Raw genomic sequence first — 26,214 nt, 5'->3', positions numbered from 1 at the left:
AATAAAACTTACTAAACAGATATATAGGATATACAGTAACATAAATAAAAGATTGTTAGACATTTATGATGTTATACCCATATTTTTATCATCTATACTCTTGATAAATACTGAACAATATTAAAAGGAATTGGAGAATTGTTAAGTGACGTTAGATTCATAAAGTAGGGTGTTAACTAAGCACTGGGCTGAGTTCTCAGAATCCAGTTGAACAGGGGGAGAAACGACAATATGAACAATGGGTCATGGCCATAATATGGACACCCACAAAAACACCTGACCTGAGCTAGTGAGAGCTCACTGACTCCAAACTGACAGTTGGGGAATCTGCATAGGACCAAACTATGCCCTCTGAACGTGTGTGGCAGTTGAATGACTGGGGAAGTCGGAGGACCATGGGCAGTGGAACCAGGACTAAACTCTAGTGCTTGAACTGGCTTTTTGAAGCCCATTCTCCTTGGAGGGATTCCTTGCTCAGTCTAGATATAGAGCTGAGGGCCTTAGTCATGCCTCAAAGGTTTTAACAGTCTTTGCTGACTCCCCATGGAAGCCTTACCCTCTCTGAGGAGAGTATTGGGGATGGATTGGGGGATGGAGGGAAGGTCTCGAGAGCATGAGGAGAGGAGGAACTGGAACCGGGATTGATGTGTAAATGAAAAAAAGATTGTTTTAAAATTAAAAAGTCACTAAAATAAGATTCACAAAGTAGGGTGTTAAGATTCATAATGCCATTTGGAAGTGTTAGCATCCTACAAAGGACAGTACATCAGTAGAAAGAAAATGATGCCTTCCTTTTTTTCCTGTATATTTTTTATTACACGACTTGCTTCCAAGCAATAGACAACTTTAGCTGCAGCACAGGGACTTGCACAGTCAGGTCAGTAACCACAAGGGTGACTTTTCCAGGCTCTAAGGAAACAGTGAGCTAATAGGATGTTATTAGTTTTGCATCAACTCATAATAATAAGATATAGATGGGAGTATAAAATTGTTTTAAAATTATCATGGAAGTACTGATGAAGAATGATGATAAACTCAAGACTTATGATCAGTGATTGGTGTGAAGTCCAAAATACATGAACAAACAAGTCTTGCTACTCATCCTTCAAATAAATTAATAGATCAGTCAAATAAAAGAATTGAATGTTGTGAATAATTCATATGAAACATAGACCAGACTTTAGAGATATAGTTAAAATTATATTCTAAATCAACTCATTCTACTAACTATACATTTTGAAAAAAATATTTTACACTGTAAGTACTTTTTAATAAGATCAATCAAGTTTGCGTGGAAAATAGCTTGATACTCAAAACAAAGTGTCCTTAAACTAATTTATAAAGGCAGTAATTTCTACAAAACCCTGATACTAATATTATTATTTTTAAATCCACTCTACTTATAATGCAGTGACACCAGCCAACAGCATCAGTGATACCCAAAGATCAGAGTGTTTGCCTCTGTCCCAACTGTTAGAATAGTTCTCATCTGTCATGAGTAACACTTTAAGGTGGAATCATTATAGTCTTATGGTGTGGAAGTGTTAGTGTGACCTAATTTCTTTAATATAGAAAGCCAAGTTTGGAACTGTAAGAAACACATATGCAAACTGACACAATTATTTATGACTTCATACAAAAGAATGAGGAGGTCACTGTGAAGAAGGGGAAGGCACAGAGAAGTGAGCACTGCAGGATTCATGGGAGTTCAGGAAATGCTTTGGTAACACTATTTTAAGCAGGAATATATCGTATGTTCTCTAAGTTCATAGCAAGTATTTTTTTTTCTTAGGCTAGGTGATATCTTTGTATAGTATAACTAACTGGAATTTGACATAAAAACTAGTGATAAAGGATAACAGATTTACCTATCTGTATCACTGCAACTTAAGCACATTTCTTAGAAACTATTCTTACAAATACAATATTTTAACATTTTTGGTAATATATTTTTCTTATATTCTGACTAATATTAAAATATGAACAACACTTAAAATGTTTTAATTTTAAAGGTTAACACTGAATCTATACTACATATTGCAACCCTTCTCAATGTTAGGGTATTTTTTCCAAAGAGTATAAAATGGGTAAATCAATAAACAAAGAAATGAACTACAATTACACATACATACAGACACATATGTACAAAAAAATACAGATATATATTCACACATATAGAGAGAGACAGAAATAAGACAGATACACATACTTGTACACACAGAGAGAAGCAGACAAACATACACAGAGAGAGAAAGAGTGACAGATGAAACAGGTAGAGAGATAGAGACAGAGACAGACACAGAGTCAGAGCAACAGAGATGAGAAAGATAGACACATGCCTATACAGGGATAGAGAGTGAGAGAGAGACAGAAACTGAGACAGAGATAAGACATAGTCAGAGATATTGTAAGAGGCTGCTTTTTTGTTCCCAGCTACCCAGACCACAAAATAATCACTCAGAAACTATATTATTTAAATCACTGTTTGACCAATAGCTTAAGCATTTTTTCTAACTCTTACATCTTAAATTAACCCTTTTCTATAATTTTATATTTTACCACAAGGCTCACGGCCTATCAGCAAGATCCCAGCTGACAGCCCACATCTTTCCCCTCTAGCAGCTCCATGATATCTCATGACTCTACCCTCTTTCTCACAGCATTCAGTTTAGTTTTCCCTCCTAGCTCTATCTGCTAAGCCACTGACCAAAACATTTATTTATTAACCACTAAAAACAACACATAGACAAAGGACCTCCAACAACACTTATTGTTTCTCTCAGTATCTGTGCTACTGGGGTTATATTTAGGAAGTAGTCTCTTGTGCCAATTTGTTCAAGTATACTTCCAACTTTCTCTTCTATTATATTCAGTGTGGTTGCTTTTATGTTGAGGTCTTTGATTCATTTGCACTTGAGTTATGTGCATGACAATAGATAGGGGTCTATTTTCATAAATGGGACCTCCTAAAACTGAGAAGCTTCTGTAAAGCAAAGGATACCATAAAGAAGACAAAACAGCTGCCTACAGAATGGGAAAGGTTCTTCACCAACCCCACAATGAACAGAAGATTGAACTCCAAAATATATAAGAACTCAAGAAATTGGTTAACAAAAGAACAAAAGATCCAATAAAAATGGTGTACAGACCTAAATAGAAAACTCTCAACAGGTGAATCTAAAATGGCTGAAAGACACTTAAGGAAATGCTCATCATCCTTAGCCATCAGAGAAATGCAAATCAAAACAATTCTGAGATTCTGTCTTACACCTGTAAGAATAGCCAAGATCAAAAACACTGATGACAGCTTATGCTGGAGAGGACTTGGGATAAAGGGAACACTCCTGCATTGCTGGTGGGAGTGCAAACTGTTACAGCCCCTTTGGATATCAGTATGGAGATTTCTCAGAAAATTAGGAAACAACCTACCTCAAAACTCAGCAATACCACTTTGGGGTGTATACCCAAAGATGCTCAATCACACCACAATGAACTATGATTATAGCAACATTATTTGTCATAGCCAGAACCTGGAAACAACCTAAATGCCCCTTGACCAAAGAGTGGATAAAGAAGATGCAGTACATTTACACGATGAAATACTACATAGAAAAAAAAATGACATCTTGAAATTTGTGGGCAAATGGATGGATCTAGAAAACATCATATTGAGAGAGGTAACCCAGACCCAGAAAAACAAATATAATATGTTCCCAATCATAAGTGACTTTTAGAGATTGGACATAAAACAACAACAAAAAATTCTACTATCCTACAATTCACAACCCTAGAGAAATTAGACAAAAAAAGAGGACCATAGGAGAGACATACCTAGATCTAATCTACATGGGAACCAGAAAAAACATGATCTCCTGCGTAAATTGGGATCATAGGGATCATGGGAGAAGGTAGAAGGAGAGAGGAGAGGAAGGAGGGAGAGTGGGGAAAAAAGCTATAGCTTAATAAAAACAATTTAAAAAAGAAAGGCAAATACACAAAGAAAGAGAGAGACAGAGAAGATGAGACAGTGACACACCCATACATCTTTCATTTTCTGGTCCTCTTTTTGTTCTACCCTTGGTTCTACAATTATTCAACTTTTGTTTTTCAACATGTGAACGTGAGAAACTGAATCATTCACTGTTCAAAACAGTTAAGCATTTTGTGAAACTTTACCCACTCACAATGATGGTATCTGTAAAATGTCTAACCTTTATTAATAAATTCTGAAGATAATTCATGAAATTAGTGAATACATATCTTCACCTTTAAACTTTAATATCTGCTCAAACATTACAAATGTTAGCATGTTAACCACCAAAAAATAGTAATCTCATGTGTTTGTACCATTTACTACGTACCTCATTGATAGAATGGATTCAGAAACTAATTCTAAAAATTAGAAACCAAGAAGAAAGAGAAGGATGGCATCACATATGATGCATTGCACAGGGCCAGGAATTGTATTCAGTATAAATTTATTGTTTCATGTAGTTCTTATGAAATGCTAACTCAACAATTAGTGCATGTAGCATGAGGGGGACATGGAGAGGGTTTGGGTAATTTAATGGCTTACAAACTATAACTTTATTCTGGATTAGTATAGTTAATTATTTACATATTAATTGTACTGCTGCTTAGGAGCTAAATCTTTTCACAAGTTAATAATCAGAAGCAAGCATAATATAAAAATAAAATCATAACTGAACATATGTTTTTCTACTTCAAAACTATAATAAAGTTCAATTGAAACTTGTCTATATTAATACATGTGAAGAAGAATTGAGTCTTACATCTATTTGTAAACTTAATGATTGTCTCTATAATTTAATAATTTTGTTCAATTAAATAAAATATTCTTGGCCTAGCCTTGCTTGACACCATATAAAAACAATTGCCTAAGTTCAACTTTTGACATATTTTTCATATTATATCATTTTTAGCTCAAATGAAGAGGAGTTTTTGCTGTTGTTGTTCTAACATTCAATACTTTCTAAACACTTAAATTTCGAAGTATCAACCAGTACTAAATGGATTTAATGTAAATTTATATTTGAGCCATAAGGCAATGTTCTCAATATAAAGGGGAAAAAATCAATCTTTAGAGGAAGGCAGCTCTCAAATCATTCACACAAACAATGAGTATCACCTTTAATTCCTAATTTTGAGTTTGTTCAGTCGATAAGAGCTCTTTTGCTTCAGGTGCAGAAGTGGTTACCCTTCTGGATGGTAATGAGAGATACACGCTGTATTTCTTGTGATGGGTTTTGAAAATCATTAGCACTAATATGTACACAAAGTGTGGAAAGAATCATTCCTAGAAATTTGCACAAAACAGTGTAGGAAAAATTTACACAAATCCTCTAGGATGCTGTGGAAAAGACTTTCTGTGGAAAAGCATATTGGGATATAATATCATAAAGACAACAGTGGCCAGGATCCAAAGGACAGTTCCAGGCAGAGCAGTTTGGGCCATCATTTTCTGCATTAGTGTAAGCTGGAAGAGCATAAAGGGAAAAAGAGCAAAGAAAAGGCAGTGAATGGCGAAAGCCTCAAATCTTCATGGGAGAGAGGTTTGAGCGTTCTCCCTTCCCCTGCTGCCTTTAATGGAAATCATCAACAGGAATGCTGGATGATTACAGTATATTTTTTCTCTGTGGGAGAGGGAGATTATGTACTCAGAACCATAAAGCATTTGCTTGCAAAATTAATTCAAATTGACCTTCACAGGAGCTCTGTCACATGAACTGGAAAACAGCAAGGGTTTTTATTTTATTTCTTTATTTATTTTTTTTGTAGGATCATGATAAACAACAATGAATCCACATGTAAAAATACCTGCTGTTTGTGCCTCAGGGACTTCTGGAAAGCTTGAATTTATTTAATATCTTTATTAGTGATAGGGATGATGAAAATTTAAAAATGTCATAATGTTCACTTATGAAAAATGGTGCAAATACCAATGAGGACAAATCACTTTATATTTTTTATAAAGTGTAATTTAATCCTAGGCTATTTTACATGGACTATATCTTTTGTGCAGAAACATCTAGACAGACATAAATTTCTTGAAATTACAAAATAAAGAAAAGGAAATATTAATACTCAGAATGAAACAAACAGATATATTGGGAAAAAACAGTTTAGTAAAGTAAACTTTCTGGTCCCTCACATCACAAGTGAGGTAGAAACAGCATGATCAGTTTCTTAGAAATTATTTGAACTTTTTTTTCACATACTTACTCCTGGAGTGTGACTACTTGGAAAAAAAATACAAATAAGAAGCAATTTTGCAAAATAATGTGTTAGATAGGAGGCCTTACAAATTATAAGTATGGAATCCATATACTTTGCACTGTGTAGGAAATAAAATAGGGAAAGCTTTTTATGAGGCTGGTGAAAAAATGTGCACAACATGATCTATAAAAGGGTGAAAGTTTTTTGGCATTGAAAAAACTGACATTTTAGGTAGCCAATTGCAGCTGGACTAAAGAGAAGGCATTAACAGAAGATAACATACATAAAATTCACTTCTCAGTTTATTTATGCATTTCATTATAATAATGTAAATATGCTGAGGGTTTTACTGCATATGAAAAAGATACGCATGATCCCATATTGACTTTAAACATATGATCAGTGGTCTATAACGGACGGATAATACACATATATCACAATGCTGCTTCGCAGGACTGCACTTTGATGTCTGTTAATTCATTCTGCATATTTGCATATATCCAACATCCAATATGGCATTTGCCTCATAGGTAGAAACAAGTTGGACATTTTAAATAACTTTCTTCATAATTGCTAAGTTTCCATGTGGGAAATCTAAATGCAAAATCTTACGCCTTTTAAGTCAGAATATGCCTAATGATTGTCTTGAATGAATTCCTTAAATTATTTATCTTAATTACCTAATGGGTAGAGTGTGGTTTATGCTTTCCTAAACTACAATAAATACTAAGTAACTTTGGATCAGAAGAGTTCTTCATTACACTAGCAATTACTTTGTATATTAGAATATTAAAATGATAAAAGAAAGTTTTTTAAATAAATTAAAATAAAAATAATATTATTTCCTCTTAGAATATTTTTCTATCACTGTCTATAAAGATATATATATATATATATATATATATATACCAATGTCCAATGTGGTCTTGTTTTACCACTTTATCATTCCCATGATTGCTGTGGTCCTAAGTACAGGCTGCTACTTTTAGCACAGTTCTGCAGAATGCAAAGCTAAAATGAGGCCGTAGAGGAATTTACTAAGATCAAAACCAAAATGTGAGATCTCAGCTTTGCCCAGATGATTCTCCCAATTCTTGTCTTTGACTTGTGGGATATTGGGCACTCCGCTCTTTTTTTATTTGTTAAAAACTAATCATTCAGTACAAGATTTTCCTGAGTCAGAAAAAAAAAATCATGTAGGACAATAGAATTTTGATCACAATTCATTTTGCATATTCTGAATGTTTTTAGTTCTAAATGTGAATAGCGATTTTTTAGTCTAAGAGAAATCAGAAAGTAGAAAAGAGTGAAGCACGAAGGAAAGCCATAACCACTGTGTTTAAATAACTGCTATGTAAGTTCATTCTTTTTCTCCTTTTTCTCAAGGCAGAACATGCAACTCTCCATCCATTTTGAAACAAATATGATTTACTCAATATCTGCATTCTTCTTAAAAATGAATGTTATTATGAAATATCATCACTCCTAAATTCAATGAAATGAAGTAAATTAAAAATAATAGTGATGCTTTGCTTTTCTGAAGGTGAAAAGAAAATCCAGGGGGAGGGGGAACAAGAAAAAAAAACCCTAGAAAACAAAATAACAATCACAACAAACACAAAGCTAAAGTTGCAGTGCAACTCTGAGATCATGCTCATGGGAGTCCTGAGGCTTCCATGCCGTGTTCTCCAGGAAGTCTTGAAAACTCTATAGGGAATGGTTAATTCCAACAAGCACAGGAGGCAGGTGTGAGGCAGGTGTATGCAATGAACATCTCCAACAACAGGATGTGGGAAAAAAAAAACAGAGTGATGGAGGAATTTCTAAGATGTAGGAATATAATCTGTTTTTAGCAAACATCCTGGCCATTAATTTTATTCTCATAAGAATAAGCCTTGGAAACTGCTGCTAATAATTCCCTGAAAACAACTAAGTTTCCATCCATGCTCGGTCTATATAGATTAATCAATAGCAAATGTTCCAGAAGGTGACTGAAGCGACTCAAATGTAATTAAAGGAAAACAAAGTACAGCTTCATTAAGTGAAAAGGCAAGTTAGTAAAGTTTGAATGTGAACTTTACAATACAAGCACAGGAAGAGAGGGACAGAAAAGATACTCAGCATTTGGAGTAACCTGCCTACAGCTTCAAGGACTCTGTTACTGGAGGCTTGTGCGGACTCAGTAGCGCCACCTGTTTAAATTTAAGTAAGATGTTTGCCTTTGCTTAGCCTTACTTTCTTTGTCAACAAAACAAATATAGAGTGCACCTTTGCACATTTCCCTAGCTAAGTTTTACTGTCAGTGATGCATTCATGTGTTGAAGCCATAGCTTTATCTTGGTTAGACTGAATTAAAAAGAGAAGTGATATTGTAGGTGCAAAATAAACAAAATAAATTTGTTTTGAGTGACTTGGGATCCTGGTATTTCTGTGATACTTCTGAACACCTGTGTAAGAAAAGACAAGCCTAGATATTATTCTATTACCACCTAGTGTGACACATTCTCAATGCTAAGTAAATGCTGTTATATTAATAAGCACAGAAAAGTGGCATAGAGGTTTCTGAGTTTTGGAATTTTAAAATATGTCTAGAATCATATGGGGAAAGATAATAGGAAAGGTTTGTGGGAGGGGTAGAGACTATAGTGCTATGTAATAATTTGTGTGATAATTGAAAGAAGGGATAAGATAAAGATAGGTCTAGAAGAAAAAGGAAGGGAAGCTATGTTACTAACATAGTAAAACAAAGAGGCATGGATTACTATATATAAAATAGCTAAATATATCTGCTGAAATACAATGACCCATCCTAATAAAGCTAATGGAGTAGAAAAAAATATCTCAGCATGTCTGAACCAAGATATTGAGGATATTTGAAGATGTGTCGTTGTGATTGGTGGGATAAAAAGCTGAACAGCCAATAGCTAAGCAGGAGGGGTTAGGTGGGACTTCTGGGCAGAGAGAGGAAATTGGGATGAACTAAAGTGAGCAAGGGAGAAGCAAGGGAGACATGAAGAGAGTCAGACAAGCAGAATGGAGGAGAGATAAAAAGCCACATGGCAGAATGTACCCTAATAAAAGCAGGCTAATTTAAGTTATAAGAGATAGTTGGAAATACGCCTAAGCTATAGGCCAAGTTTTCATAATTAATACAAGTCCGTGTGTCACTGTTTGGGAGCTGGCAGTCTCTAAAGAAAAGCGCATAAAGTCCAACTACACAAAGATTATTTAAAAAAAATCAAAGTCTTTCCTGGAACAAAATGAAAGAGTGAAGTTTATGCAATGTGAAAAAGATGGTTACAATTTGGAGTACAGAAGGGTTCCAGGTGGAGCATGAGCCACACAGAATGTGTTCAGTTTCTTAATCCTACTTCTCTATTCTATGTGCCCTGAAACCTATGAATCAGCAAAAACTAGACAATCAGATTTTATGTGAGATCTTTCAACATTTAGGAAATGACAGTCAACTGGTGTAAATACATATTAATATCTATACACATGAAAATGTTTGTATATATAATATACAATATATAAAACTTATATAAACAAACATTTACAATAAATACATATATACATATTTAACAAGTATATACATATATGAGAGCTTATATATGCATGTATATGTAGACACGCATATATAGTAAATATATATATTTATATATATACATGAACATACAAAAATAAATGGCCTGGTGAACATGTTAGTATGAGGTCAAGAGAAATGCAAGAGAAGGTCAAACAATGTTTACTGGCTGCCAATACTCAATGTTATTCCAAGTCACACTTGTTTAATACTTTATAATTTATGATCAGTTTTAATATACAAAATATAAAGTTTTTCTATAGTAAATGTTTATTGACAAGAACTGAGATGTCTTATAAACATTATAGAATATTGAATATAAAATATTTATAAGAATTTTAGGATCTTAAATATAATAAAGAAGATAAAAAAGATACAATAAGGACAAATTATTGTTTCTAAAATGTATCTAGTATACCTGCATGCATGGATGATTGGATAGTGGTATTCCCCTTAAAATTTTGTCCAATTAAGCCTACAAATGGAGATATGCTTTATCAATCCATATATCCTTAAACAAATATACATTGGATTAGCAGTTTATTTTGTATAGTGCTCTATTTTTACAATACCAATTCAAAATATTATAGTCTAGCAAAACAACTCCCAGATGTATATTTGAAGACACTTATGCAGATGTCTGCCAATGCATGCACATGTAGAAGATAGAGGTTGAGATCTATCTTCCATAATTGCTATCCACCTTATTTTTTAAGAAGAGCTGTTACACTGAAGCTGTAGCTGAAAAATTATGCTAGATTGGACAACAAGTCCCAGAGATCCTGCATCATGTTTTGTTATGCTTAGCTTTTTATCTTATTTTTCTTTATGAATACAATTTAATTGGGAAACATTAAGTACTTCTTCAGACAGATTTATTTATATAGAATTTTGACACATTCACAGATAAAATTTTGTTGATAATGTCACCATTATAATATTCTATAGAAGTACCTAAACTTTTCTATTGAAATAGATTTCTTGGATGTTTTCACTATCCAAACTTTTCCTAAATCTTTATCATCTTCCCACCCAATTAAATTTACACTTTTTCTCAGTCAACTAAGAAACAAACAACCTCCCCCTAAAAATCCTAGAATAGGACAAAACAAATAGAAAGAGCAAAAGCAAAGGTAAACACATACACACACACACACACACACACACACACACACAGAGAGAGAGAGAGAGAGAGAGAGAGAGAGAGAGAGAGAGAGAGAGAGAGAATTACTAAGAAAAAAAAACCCCACAAATTGGAAACTAAACTGTAAGTCAAAACAAAGACACCGCAAACAGCATTATGGGACAACCTCCAAAAATAACATTGTGTGTGTGTGTGTGTGTGTGTTGATCACCTACTTCTAAGGATGGGCCATGCCCTTAAGTGTGGTTTTATACTCAGTAAGGCTCTGTTGGAGAAACTATTTTTTTATTTGTGAGCAATTATCACTTGGAGATAGATCCTGAGTTAAGAATGGGTTCTGCCTCAGCATTGCTACCCCATCTGTCTTATACCTGTGTAGGCTCAGAGCATGCTGCTGCATCTGTGAGTTCTTATGTGTATCAGTTCTGTTTTATATAGAAGGTTCCGTTTCCTTGGTATTTTCCAGCCACACTGGCTTTTACGCCCCCTCTCTGCCTCCTCTTCCACAATGTTCCTGAGCCATGAAGTGAAGGATTTAACGAAGACAACCCATTGAGGACAGAGGATTCCAATGTCTCTCACTTTCTGAACTTTGTCTACTTTCTGTATTTGTTCCCCTTTACTGAAGGAGGAAGCTTCTTTGATGATGTGTCAGTTTTATAAAAATGGGTATTGAGGTTCTAAACCTGGTTTCTCGTAATTGAATAAGATGCACTTTGATGACCAAGAAATTTCCCAAGTTCATTTCTCATACATGCTTAACCGTAAAATATGTGCACCCCTATGTGTTCCTGCAGGCTCCAGTATGTGTTTATGCTGGAATAGAGTCATGAATCACATGAACCACAGAACAAGAATTTGGTCAATGAAAGCCTGCTAATATGACTGTGGTCCTTAACACTGAATTGTCCAGTAGGGCCCAATCCAGCTGTTTTAGTAAGTACTCACTAAAATGCTGTCACAATGACAAAATTGAATACAGCATGCCTTAGGCTGAATCTCTGTCATCAAGTGATGTATGGCTGTATTATATCAAGTCACAAAATTATTCTATAAATAAACCATTCTCAAATCAATTATTGTTCTTAAAATAAATGTACAAACTTATGAAAAATGTAACTTATCACTTTCTATGTTTTTATCAGCATGAAATAGGGAGGATAAAAAGCAAAGTTTGAGAGATACTACTAGTAAAGTTCTATCTTAAAAATAGAACTCTGCTTTTTATAACCTATTTCTTAGATATTTCCAGTAAAAATATATCTGATATTTTATTTAATGATAGAAAGTGCCAATTTCTCCTTAAATTAAATTTACTTTTGTTGGGCATGCAATTCTTTCTAGAGAGACTTGTTTTCTTTTATTTTTAGCATTTAAATACACTAGGGGTTAACTCCGGTATCATGATTTTTAATGATTTATCTACATATAATAGTACTGAGTATTTCTTATACATGGTGAGATATTTCTCAAATGATGCTGCCACAAAGATCTCTCTGGTTTTAACAATTGTGGACCTTTTTTGAGTTAGTTTTACTTATGTTTGCTGATAAATATGTGTTTTGTTTTATTTCAAATATGAGTTTATTCCAATTACTTCATCTTCACGAATTGGCCCTTTCCCTTTGAGCTACTTATGCCCTTTTCATTGTCTCCCTTTCATTTTCAGACAGGGAGAGTCCCTTTGTTCTACTTCCGCCCTTATTCTCCCTTTCTTCTACCTGACCAAGCCTCTTGTTGGATATCTGTAGTGGATTCTTTTGTTCAGGTTTTACATTTTTCCCTCTATATAATCTGTTTCCTTATAAGATAATCAGTCCCTATTGACATTCTGAATTCAATGACATAAAGCTATATTTTATTTAGTCTTACTGTCTTACATTTTCTTTCATTGTTTCTACATGTTTTAAATTGCTTATTAAAGTTAATAAAGTCTACACCTACTAAGTCAGATGCCAGGAATCCTCAATGTAATTACTCTTGTTTACTTGTGTCATCCCTGTTTATCACACAAGTTGTTCCTTATACTCTGCTTGGTTTTGTTTGGAAAACTAGGCATTTTAAATATATTGGTGGCATCTGTCAACTTAGATTGCTCCTGCATTCCAGCATTTGCAGATTATTTGTAAAATCACCATTCTAAACTAATTCTCAAAACAGTATATTTTCCTATACGTGGCCATCAATGTGATTGTTTCGCTAAATATTATACAATACCTGAAAAAATTCTCTCCAAATAGTAAGTGTTCTTAAAGTGTTCTTATATTCACCAGGTGACTGCCTGTGCCTGTTGACAGGTTCACTGGACATTTATCTAAGCAATTGTGTTTGTTTTTCTTTTGTAAAAGATCTCAAGGCCACTCAAAAGTAAAACTTAAATCAATCTCTGTTCTTAATGGAGCAGTCCTCCTCTTCAGCATTCCTTCTGGTTCCCAACAAGTTTTACAAAATGGTAACTTTAGTATATATATATATATATATATATATATATATATATATATATTTATATATATATATATATATATATATATATATCAAATTTTACCTACAAATTAGTAGATATTTGTCTTTCTAACAAATTCCAGGATGAAAAATAATCTGACCAAGAGTGTTCAAATTCTAATCTAAATCAATCTTCTAGGAACTTAACAGACATCAAATAATGACAGTTCTTTGCAATTGGGAGCATGAGCGATTTTCTATCTTTCTCTGCTTTTCAGTGCCTGCTCAGCTGGTGGATTCAGGTATTTCAGGGATTCCTGAGAGATTAACAGTTGTATAAAACACAGGATACAAACCTTTCTCTTCTTACAAAACTGAGGGTATTTTTTTTGTTTTGCTTTTTATAAATGTTCTCTAGGTTACTGTCAGATCATGGTTTATTTCTAGACTTTAAAAACACAGATTCTGACAATCTTTTCCAATATTGCTCTGACTTTCATAGAAGAGAAAATTATTAGGGGCCAATATTCTATGACTTTTGTTGACATTATTCTAATAACTTACATTTCACACAGTAATTGCTTATATAATTATAAATTTCACAATCTGTTCAGATTACATTAAAAACTTGTACATTTCTTCCTAAATTCATTTAGACTTTGAACACTGATTTTACTTAAAATAATATTATCACTTCTATTACCTTGCATATAAATGCCACCTATCAAGAAAAATATAAAGATTTCACACAAATTTTTCCACTTGTAAAACAAAATTTAAAAAATCACTAAATTTCTTTAAATTAACATCTCTTTTGTCAGTATTCATAGTTACAAGTTAGCTCTGTCAAAGACAATATGATGCATAAAAACCTACAGTCATCCTAAAAGTAATGAGCATTATTTTACAATCTAGAAAAGAAACTAGTATTATTACAAAGATTGTAATTTTTTTTTTAAAAAGTAACAGAATATTGTTGAAATGTTACTAAGAGCTCGGTCCTTGATTTTTATAAAGGAATGGTACAAGAATTAAACTGTGCCTCCCAAAGCTTTCAGTCCTAAGAGTAACTACAACATCATATATATATATATATATATATATATATATATAGTCACTCAGACATATACTTTCAACACTGTTTTAATAAATTTCCAGTTGAAACGGTGTCAAAAGATAAAACTAAATTCAAAGGGAATAACACATTTTCTGAGAGCTGTAAATATGTAATTTTAAAATGCATTTCCATCATACATTCAAAAAGGACACTTAATATATTCATTAAATAAAACATTTTGGGTATATATTCTACAATATAATAGACACACATACACAGTGAGACACATATACATGTATAATAGCAGTTATAGGATTTTAATAGAGCAAAAGGAACAAAATGCAATATAAAAAGGTTAAAAATGACACAATTGATTCAGTTACATTAAGAGTCATTTCATCTGTCTCAATCATTTTTTAATGTACAGATTCTATCATCTGAACGATATTACTTTTAGCAATGTATGTTGCTATTTGTTGTTTACTCTTTTTTTCTTTTTAACTTATTCTTTTGCAGGTCCACCATCCATCTCACAAATAACTCCCATGGAGGACATTGTTCTTTCTTACGAATGGCCAGCCTTAGCTTGGCTTGCTTCTAGTCAGCTTTTCTTGTTCTTTCTTTTCTTTTTTTTTTATTTTTATTTATTTATTTATTTATTTATTTATTTTTAGTATCAGGAGGGCAACTCAGCAAATACTGAATGCTGAATTCACCTGCACTTATTTTCCATACACTTTTATACCCTGATACAAAACGGGGGAGAAAGCAGGCAAAAGACTGCTTTAACAGGACACAAAGGACAACCAAAACAGTTACTTGCTTTACTACTTGAGACATCAAGCCATTATTTCCTGGGTAAAGGTATTTGTTTTTATTTATTTATTTATTTATTTATTAAAGATTTCTGTAAGTGAGCTTCAATGGAAGAATGGATGAAGAAAGTATGGAATATATACATATTAGAGTACTACTCTGCAGTAAAAAACAAGGACTTCTTGAATTTTGCATGCAAATGGATGGAAATAGAAAACACTATCCTGAGTGAGGTAAGCCAGACCCAAAAAGAGGAACATGGAATGTACTCACTCATATTTGGTTTCTAACCATAAATAAAGGACATTGAGCCTATAATTAGCGATCTTAGAGAAGCTAAATAAGAAGAAGAACCCAAAGAAAAACATATAGGCATCCTCTAGTCAGCTCTTCTTAGCTTAAATTTTTCCATCTATGTTTTGTATCTGCGATTTCTTCTTTTCTTCTGTATATCTTACTTTTACTCTTCGTAGCTGGATGTGTGGCTAGTGGCTGGCCCCTGGCATCTTCTCTTGTTCCTTCTTGATTCTCCTTCTTTTCCTCCTATTTATACTCTGCTTGCTATCCCCACCTATACTTTCTTTACCCAGCTAACTGCCTTTCCGTTCTTTATGAGACCAATCAGATGTTTTAGGTAGGTAAAATAACACAGCTTCACAGAGTTAAACTAAAGGAACATGAAAAAATGCAATACCTCTTTGTGTCATTGAAAAAAAGTTTCCACAGTATAAACAAATGTACCATATCTTAAAATAATATCCCACAATTGTATCTATAAGTGCCACTATAATTTGAAACATCAAAGAAATTTGATGTTGCTGAACTGTATAAAGCTAGATGATGTAAGGATTTTTAGCACATAATTAGAAATTTAAAAAGTTAATATAACCTATATTATTTTCTTAAAATAACTTTCTTAGGGAAGGGTTTTCTTAGTTTGCTTCCTGTTGCTGGGATAAACAACATGACCTAAAGCAATATGGGAAGGAAAGAGTTTATTTTGCTAATATCTGAGGGAACAAAGGGCAGGAGCTCAAATTAGACCAGAGGCAGAGGTCATTGATGATTACAAAGATTGCTAGGCTTGGTTACTTAGTCTATGTAAAGCCACCTGCAGGCAGGTGGCACAGCCCCAGCCCACAGTGGTTGATGCCTTCCCAAAGAAATTACAATTAAGAAAATGCTCTACAAATGTAGAGAGAGGCTATTCCCCAATTTCAGCTTACTCTTCTCAAAAACTCCAGCTTGTGTCAGGATGACCAAAACTCATCAGTACAAAGAATAATTAATTCAACCATTGTTTTCATTAATCAGAAAATAATCATTGAAATATTTTGGATAATTAGGTTTCTATCACAAGTATTGTTTTAATATTCTCTTGCTTAAAGTTGTTTCAATCCCATGAGAAATAGATCTCTCTCTCTCTCTCTCTAAATATATATATATATATATATATATGAGAGATGTTAAATTAATTGTTTACATGACTATTAATGTAAGATCAATTAAAATACCTTAAGTATAATTTTGAAGCAAATAACTGAATTGGGAAATTTTTGTCAAGATAATTGAGTATAATGTTGGCTTAAAAATTTTGTCAAACTATTAATGTTGTACATAGTCTTAAAATGGCATTTATTATTCAACTTAATGATTTTGCTTTAATGTACTTCAATAAATAATTTAATAAAATATTAATCGTAGAAATATTTTGGTGACATAATCTTTTCTGAAGAGTTTACAATGAAGAAAAATTCAAGATTCAGAAAGAAACTTTTGGATGATGATGGGACTGACAATTTGACCTGCTTTTAGACTGATATGAACGTAACAGAATTTCTTGTCATGATTTCTACTTTTTCTGGAAATGAAATAAAAGATGAGTTGGTTTTTATGTGCATTAACATTGCACACAGATGTAATTAGGTTTCCTCAGCAACTTTCCTGAGGTAGTGGCAAAGTACTGCCTTTCCTAGGTGCTGAAGGAAAATTTCTCTTCATGGAGAAATACTGAGATGAAAACAATGCATCTGGTACTTATGGAAAAACCCTTGCCTGTTGGTTATTTTTTTTTTTTCGGTAAGTACTATTTTGAAATTCTTCCATATTCGACCTGATAGAAATAGCCATCTTTTCTTAACCAATATGTCCAAGTAAATTTCAATCTTACTTTTGTAGCCTGAAGGCTATGTACTTAGCTTATGCTTTATGGAAACTTTCATAAGATCTTACCCCATTTTTTGGAAAAGCAATCCATCCAAGGTCCCCCATGACAGTGCGTGAGTCCAATAAATTCACTGTAAATAGAAAAGAGCCACAAACTGAGTATATCCATATTTCACCCCATTGAGATGTATACCATGCATATTACTAAGACTAGATTATGTGTTCTTATGATGAATACAAGGGTGACAAATTATTATTATAATGAGAGAGAACAGTTGTATTATAATAAATGAATGGAGAATTGTAACCAAAGCACTTAAACTATTTATAACCCTAAATACTGTTGTTATCAAATAAGACAAAAAATACAAATAGGAAGAAATAAATAGTACTGAAAAAAAAGTAAAAACTTAGAGTTGACATTAATTTATAGCCTTAAAAGTTATAGCTAAGCTTTTTTCTTTTCCCTCAAAAGCTGCTATGAACTGGCAAATATTAGATTAAGTAACAATAAACATTTTATAAACATATTTAACATTTTCACACTGATAATCAAAACCTTCAATACAAGTTTAAAAGTTTAATTAAAAAACAAATCTATATAATTTTCCTCAAAATGAAGAATATAGCAATTCAGTGCTTGTTGCTATAGTTCAGAGTACTGTGTATTCCAGATGTCTTCTACTTAGAAACAACTGGGACTTAAAAAGTGGCTCAAGCTGAATTTTTAAGATACGTTATGTCTTGAAGTCATAATATATTTATAAATCCCAGGACTGATGTGAATTTCATCATTACAAGGGAATCAACAGATAAGTACACATAGTCACATTGACCAACATATTCTTACACATTGTGTTTCTATTCGGTGATTGGGAAATTAAATCAATTTAAAGGGTAAAGCTAATTACATAATTCAGGTATGGGTATTTTGTTTGTTTATAACATCTGTTTCTCATAAATTTGTCTAAGCCACAATGTAACTGAAGCATTTTAATGGAGCTTGATAGATTGAGCAAAAGAAAAGCCATATGTAATTTCTTGAAACTACCTATAACACATACAGGAGATATAATAAATGTATTATTATATCTGCAAATGTAAGCTTGAAGTATAAAATAAAAAGAGATAGTTGATATAAGTTTCTGTCCTGTCCGGTCCCATAGTCATTCAGTCCCAAATAAATACACAGAAACTGTATTATTTGCAGCGCTGTTTGGCCAATGTCTCAGACATATTGCTAGCTACTTTCTATACCTTATTAACCCATTTCTATTAATCTTTGTATCGCCATGAGGCTGAGGCTTATTGCTAAGTTCTTATCTCTCTCTCCTTTGGCAGCTACATGGTGTCTGGCCAACTCTGCCTTTTTTTCTCTCTGCATTTAGTTTAGTTTTCTTGCCTGCCTAGCCAAAGCAGATTCTTTATTAAGCAATGGTAGGAAAACTGATTCACAGCATTCAGAGGAGAATCCAACATCAAGAGCTGATAGGCAAGGAAATGAATTGTCAGACCTTATCTAGAAAGTAAGAAAATCACTATGAGATAGCAAGAATCACAACTAAAATTAGAAATTCGGGTATTTCGTTATTTTCTAAAACTTGTGAGCATTTAACAGAAAAATTTACTTCACACAAGTAAAATCATCATTTTAACCTAATTTAATCATATGGCTTCATATTGTTTATAGAATTGTTAATTCCTTCAAGGATTGTTGCCTTTGCTGAAAATCAATAATTTAAAGAAGAGAAATTAAATAAATCACAATTATCTTGATCACATAAATCCTGCCAGACATGACACTGCATCTATCTCTTCAGTAAGAGCCATGCTCTTCATCCTACTGTGTTGTTAGCCTTTCTTGTCTCCGTGGGAATAAGGTTACATTAAACATAAATGCCCTTGTCCTCCTTTCAGTGTATCTGGGATACTAGGGCTCTGTCTAGACATGACTAAATGCCAGGGGAGTGAACACTTAATTATTATGTTTATTCATTTTAATGATTCCTTTGGTTCATCTCCGATATTGAGCAGCAGTATGCCTGTGTAGTTGAGATAAACTAGCTCATATAAACACAGTGTGTTATGTGCTGTAGTCAGTTAAGCTTCAATCTGTAATCCAAAGTGGTGTGTGTGCATAGGAATGCCAGGAGTTGATAATCAGCCTTCTAGCAGAGCAGCACTTCTCACTGGGGATGGAAAGGGAGCCTGTAATTAAGAGTTTGTACTGTTCTTGCGGGATACATCAGTTTTGTTTCCATCACCAGTATCAAGAAGATCATATAAGCCTGGAACCTCAACTCAGCAGATGATACCCATTTCTGGGCTTTGCAAGGACCTACCCTCACATGTACATATTTACAAACACAAATACACACACATACAGAGAGAGAGAGAGAGAGAGAGAGAGAGAGAGAGAGAGAGAGAGAGAGAGACTCACAAATATACATGAAGATAAACAAGAAATTAAACCTTGAAAAAGACCAAAACACCAATTGAAGTGTACACACCTGGCTTAGCTCAAATTGTCAATAGCTGTGTACCTTATGAATGAATCATCTTTTCAGTGAGCTGATCCAGAAGGTGTGTCTGAAGCAGCATTCAAAAGCAGTTACTGGGAGTTGAGAAAAGTCAAGCATGTGGCTAACCATTGCCCTCTAAAAAGCTAAGATACTCAAACAATAATTATGATTTCTAAGTTTCAGTAGTTCCAAGGTTAAGATGCTCTGACATTTATCTATTGATACTACCAAAATTTCTACTTTACTTTTATTTTATAGTGTTATAGAAAGAAATCCCATAATAGAATTTAACATACTTGAAAGTATTCATTTAAAACAAAATAAATGCTTATATAAGAATATGAATTAATAAAACAGTAGAAGTTTAATTTACATATAGTAGGGCAGTTTACCTTTACCCATGCCTTTCCCTTAAATTATACTTCAAAAATATCAGTGTTAATATGATGTATACTCTTATCTACATTTTAATAGTTTATTAATATTTATGATGGAATATGTGAAAGACACTTTTAATAATGTCATTAATGCCTCAATTTCTATACACACATTTATACATGTATTGTGTATATACACTCACAAATATTTTAAAGTAGTATTTAAAACAACTGAAATGTAGACAGGGTGCACACAAATGTGAATTTTCAGAAGTTTATTTCCCAGTGACTTTAACAAATTTATTAAAGAGGAGATTGGCAGTAATAGAGTGTAATTTCTAAGTGTCTTCTTTGCTACAATTACAGTAATTAAATTGTTCTGAACAGTATATATGCGTGTTGTAAATTACAATGAATACACAATGAGTATTGATCTTCATTGTACAACTTAATTAAAACTTGTCTGAGAGAAGCCACTAATGAATATAATTAGAGGAAATGTTTGATACCACACTTTCTCTGGAAAGCATTAATTAGATATATGATATTTTGTGGAAAATGTTTTTATTTTGTTATTTATATTTTAAAATGAAACCACACAATGAAACTGAAAAAAGCCTTCAAGATCATTTTCTCACTCAAATATTAGTTGTATAATTATGAGGAAGATGGGTTGATGGGTTAGTTAGCAATAAGGAAATTATTTCTTCAGGAGAAATAAGCCCACAGCGATGAACAAGTATGTAATCTACTGCAAATTCTTAGTCAATGTACAAAAGGGAAAACACCTCACTAATATAATGATTTTAAAGTGCCCCTTAAAAGGGTTTTTTTGTTGTTTGTGCGTGCGTGAGCGTGTGTGTGTTTGTGTGTGTGTGTGTGTGTGTGTGTGTAGCACATGAATATGGGTGTAGTGTCCATGGAGGTCTATAGAAGGCACCAAATCCCACAAAGCTGGAGATATAGGTCATTTCAGATTTGATATGGGTGAAGAGAACTCTGCAAAACTAGTATGTGTTCTTAACTGCTGAGCCATCTATCTCTCCAGCAAGCCTGGTAACTTTTTAATCAGTAAATATATAAATATTAGCCAGAAATAGATTCAGAGAGAAACTATTTCTCAATAATGGCAAGTATACGTTAGTTTTATTATTCAATAATCAATTTAAATTATTAATCTCGGTGTTTCATGTAACATGAAAATCTTTTAAATAATTTATTTGCAAAAAAGACAAAGAATTGCAAATTTATTTTTGAAGGGACTAACAGACACTAGGAAAACAATTATCAAAAGAACTATGTTTTAAAAGATTTATTTCTCTTAATGTACTTCATACATTCTAACAACTAGAGATAAATATCAATATTAAAAAACAGTTATGGGGGCCGAGCGGTGGTGGCGCACTCCTTTAATCCCAGCACTTGGGAGGCAGAGGCAGGCAGATCTCTGTGAGTTCGAGACCAGCCTGGTCTACAAGAGCTAGTTCCAGGACAGTCTCCAAAACCACAGAGAAACCCTGTCTCGAGAAACAAAAAAAAAAAAAAAAAAAAAAAAAACAGTTATGGGTTTTTGTTAGATTTTTCTAACATCCATAGTTTGTTAAGTACAATTTGATGGTACTTCATTTTCTCTCACATAGAGTTAGCATGAATTATTAAGACCACAAAATGTTCTGGAATACTCAGGAAAAATAAAACAATTCAGTCACTGAAGAGTTAAACACCCAATGAATGATGTCTGATATTGTCACCATCCATCTATGGTCAACAAGGCCTGGGGAAAATGTACGATCCTTGAGGATAACAAGGGCAATCCAGTGCAAGAAGACATACTTATACTGTTACTGTTCCTTTCTTTTCATGATTTTCACATTAGCAAACACTTATAATGCCATTTAGACCTCTACTGCTGTGATGGTTTAGGAAAAATGTAAATTAGTAGCAGATAGGACAGCATTCTTTTTCTCTAAGGACACAGACTTAAAATTCCATAGGGTGCAATATATATTTGATGAATGCTTGCTTACTAAGTTCCTTTTACCACTGCATTCAATTACAGCACACATTTAACTAATCTGTGGAAACAGACCCACATACACAACTAAACTGTTCAGACTTCTTCCATGGCTCCATTCAGTACATATGTGATGTTTGACTTTAAGGCTTGACTTTATAGTTTATCAGCTGCTTCAGGGGACACAGAATAGCTAACAAACAAGAGTAGAGAGGAAACAGACACATGTTTCTCATTGGAAAATTAAATTTGTAAATTGGGTAAAAGTTTTGTTACTGGTTGAGGGATGTTACATAGTTTTATGATATCTTTGACTTGAAGACAGAAATTCATAGCCACACAGAATCTCATGGAAAATGAGTGGAAGAGTGTTTATTTTTCCTCATTTATTTTCAGAAGCTCATAAGCATAAAAATATAAGCAAACGAGATATTTACTCATATGTATAAGATGCTTTGCAACTTAATTATACAATCTCTTTCATACACTTGTTTTAGAATCCCTCCACGATGTTCACCAGGAACAATGCTGTCTTGTAATCCTGTTCCGAACCCCAGCATGGAAACAAGGAGCAAGAAAGCATGACATTGGACATGAAGTCTTAGTGACAGACTATGAGCCCTAATGCTTGTTCCTGAAATCCCACGTATTCCTAGACACACTGCACTTAGTGTGACAACTACCACTAAATAGATCAAGTCCATTCTAACCCAGCAGTGATCTCATTACCTAACAAGCATACATGTGAGTAGTCAGTACTCTTGTTATATTAGTAAAAATATTTCTAAATATACTTATCTACTTTACTTTTAATTTAACTTTTAGTCAGCACTCAAAATAATAGATTTCTGCATGTCATCATCATATATATTTAGTTTCACCTGAAACTCATCCCAGAAACACACGGTTCTTTCTCCAGTCCTTCTGTCTCTTACCTCATGTCTACCTTTTCCATACCCATATATCTCCTTTCCAAATTCCTATCACATGTGTTCTGTGCCCCTTCTAATTTAATGGCCTATTCCAAACTCCCTCCGTCATATACACGCATACATAAAAATCAGAAGCTAGAGTTTACAAATACAATAGAACATGTAGTATTTTTCTTTGTGACCCCTGACTTAACTTGATTAACAGACTTTAAAATAGCATTCGTTTTCTTACAAATGTCATGGGTAAACTTTTGTGGCTAAATGAAGCACCCTGATGTGTGTGTATCATGACTTCATTATCCTATTATATTTTGGAGGACAGCTAGGCTGATACCTTTCCCTGGCAAATGTGAGTAGAACAACAATAAACATGGATGTGCAAATATTACTGTGGTAGAGTATAAAGACCTTTTGGGTATGTGCCCGGGAGTGACGGTGGTGTATCATATGGAATTCCTACATTTTAGGTATTATTTTGTTGCTCTTTGCTTGAGAGAAACCTCCACACCATTTTCAACTGTGAATGCACTTGTATGCTCTTCCATCAACAGTGACTAGTTTTCTTCCGTGTACTCCTCCAAACACTGTCGCCATTAAACCAGGATTTATTTGTTTATTTATTTATTTACTTACTTACTCACTATTAACTGAACAATTTTATTTATTCTTCCAAAGACTAACTATTCAGTTCACCAGTTCATTTATTGATTGCAAAGGAACTTTTCGTGTTTAAATGTTTGCAGTTATTTACACATTTTATTTGTGAGTCAGGTATGGAATATAGCTGACTGATTTTTTTCTCATTCTAAACATTGTCTATTCATTCTGTCAATGGATTCTCTTGATTTTCAGGAAACCTTGTTTTTATGTAATCCCATTTGTCAATGCATGGGTCTATTTCCTGAAATTGTGTTTCTTCTTAAAAAAAATTGTCTGTACCTATGTCATGAGACTTGCCCCTTAAATTTTTGTCCAGCAGTTTTATTATTTTACATTTTATACTAAAGTTGTTGTTCTACTTAGTCCTTTTATTTTTTGTAGGATTAAAAATATATCCCTGCCAAGTGGTGGTGACAGAGGCCTTTAATTCTAACACTCTGGAGGCAGAGGCAGGTAGATCTTTGTGAGTTTTAGGCCAGCCTAGTCTACAAGAGCTAGTTCCAGGACAGGCTCCAAAGCTACAAAGAAACCGTGTCTTGAAAAAACAATATATGTGTATATATATATATATATATATATATATATATATATATATATATATCCCAAATTTCTGCTGCAGGTATATATCCACTAACCTGGATCATTTATTAAAAAGGTTGGTTTTTTTTTCAGTGTATGTTATTGGTATCTTTACCAAAAACATGTTTCTATAAACTATGTTCATTTATTTCTAGTTAATATATTATGACCCCTAGGTCTGAGAGTATTCAAGTATTAAAATTAAACTTTTAATTCTCTTCCAATGAGTGTTATATCTATGTTTTCTTTATGAATAATATTAATGAAAAATTGTCAGTGCTCCTCTCAATTCCAGCAGTACATTTCAGTATTTACCTAACCCATTATAGTCTACATAACCCTCAATTTTCTACCAAAACTTTTATAATGAACAAAATCCATACACAAACCAATTGCTTCTCTTCCCTACACAGTGAATGGAACTAAGCTATCCAGATACCAGTGTAGTCTTTCTTTTCTTTCATCTTTAGGACCAAACTGAGTGGCTAAACAAATACCACACATTCCCCACCTGTTCTTGATAGATCTCTAGATGGCAGGTTCTGTTTCATTCTATAAGACAGCTAGCCTGGCAAAAATCCTTTAGGAATAGTAACTAATTTCACTTCTCTTTCTGTGGTCCTACCATTAAAACAGTTCTGTTCAATGAGCCGTGAAGGGATTCTGCAAGGAAAGGGAATTTCTGAAGCCATTATTGAGCAACAAAACAAGGAGAACACAAACCACTCCTGGCTGACCTGGCAGTAGCTGTGTGCTTTTTGGATCAGATACCAGCTCCGTAAAGAAAATAAGAATAGTGGAAAAGCAAAGCTTGTAGATTAGGTTTGGCAGACTAAAGAGATAGGAAATATGCTACAAATTATATCATAGCTATTGTAATCCATATAACTTGGAGGCCCCTCTCTTAGGACTTTCTTTTATGCAGGAAAAACAATTTTATTACTTATCCTGGTAGATAACATGATTGTTGTCACTGGCAAAGGTTTGTATCCCAACTGCTAGTATGGGATCTTGAAGGCAAATTCCTCTTTTGTTTCTAAAGTGTGCTCTTCTTGCCTTGCTTTTCAATAATTATAAAATCTGTTCACAGAATTCTTACTGCTTTTACTCCTGATATACTTGACTCCCCCATATTTATCTTTGAAATTATTTTAAATAATATTTCAATCATTGTATAGCAAGCTCAAAACTAGTCATTACTGCAAAAAACCCTTTCAAATCTTAATTCATTAATTAGTTAAAAATAACTTTCAGTATTCTTTTGATTGTAATTAATTATAATCAATGTAATCAGTATAATCAAACATAACTATTATTGACTGCAAGATTAACCAGTCTTTTTGTTTCAGAATACTATTATTGCTACTAATTTTATAGATGTGTATCTGCTTTTTATGTATCTGTATGTACACCACAGATGTGCAGGTACCACAATGTGATGGCTATTCATTTCTGCCTGTCAACTTGACTACAACTACAACTAAAACACAAGTAGCTGGGTATGTCTGTAAGGGATTTTTCTTCATTGAGGTGGGAAGAACTATCTAAAACATGGGCCACAACTTCTGGTAGCAGCCTGTGCAAAGAAAATGGAGGGCAGAAGCACCTGCTCTTTGCCTGTTTGCCCTCACTCTTGCTGATAAATCTATTCCTTCACTGTATTCTATCATACTTCTTTGTCATAC

The 26,214-nt window shown here is 33.4% G+C and overlaps 1 protein-coding gene across 7 annotated transcripts in view; it reads right to left on the bottom strand.

Moving 5' to 3' along the window:
* Epha5 (EPH receptor A5) overlaps nt 1-26,214 on the bottom strand; it is a 288,480-nt gene that overhangs the window by 243,777 nt on the left and 18,489 nt on the right. For all 7 annotated transcript variants that reach the window (XM_041671225.1, XM_041671227.1, XM_041671226.1 and 4 more), the window contains exon 2: nt 17,512-17,576. In XM_041671225.1, the coding sequence (XP_041527159.1) occupies nt 17,512-17,576 (65 nt within the window). The remainder of the gene's footprint in view (nt 1-17,511; nt 17,577-26,214) is intronic.

The sequence above is a fragment of the Microtus oregoni genome, unplaced genomic scaffold (assembly GCF_018167655.1).
Source record: "Microtus oregoni isolate MIOR12 unplaced genomic scaffold, Mior012 000021F_ref0000039, whole genome shotgun sequence".
Lineage (NCBI taxonomy): Eukaryota > Metazoa > Chordata > Mammalia > Rodentia > Cricetidae > Microtus > Microtus oregoni.
This window is presented reverse-complemented; position numbering and strand designations above follow the sequence as displayed.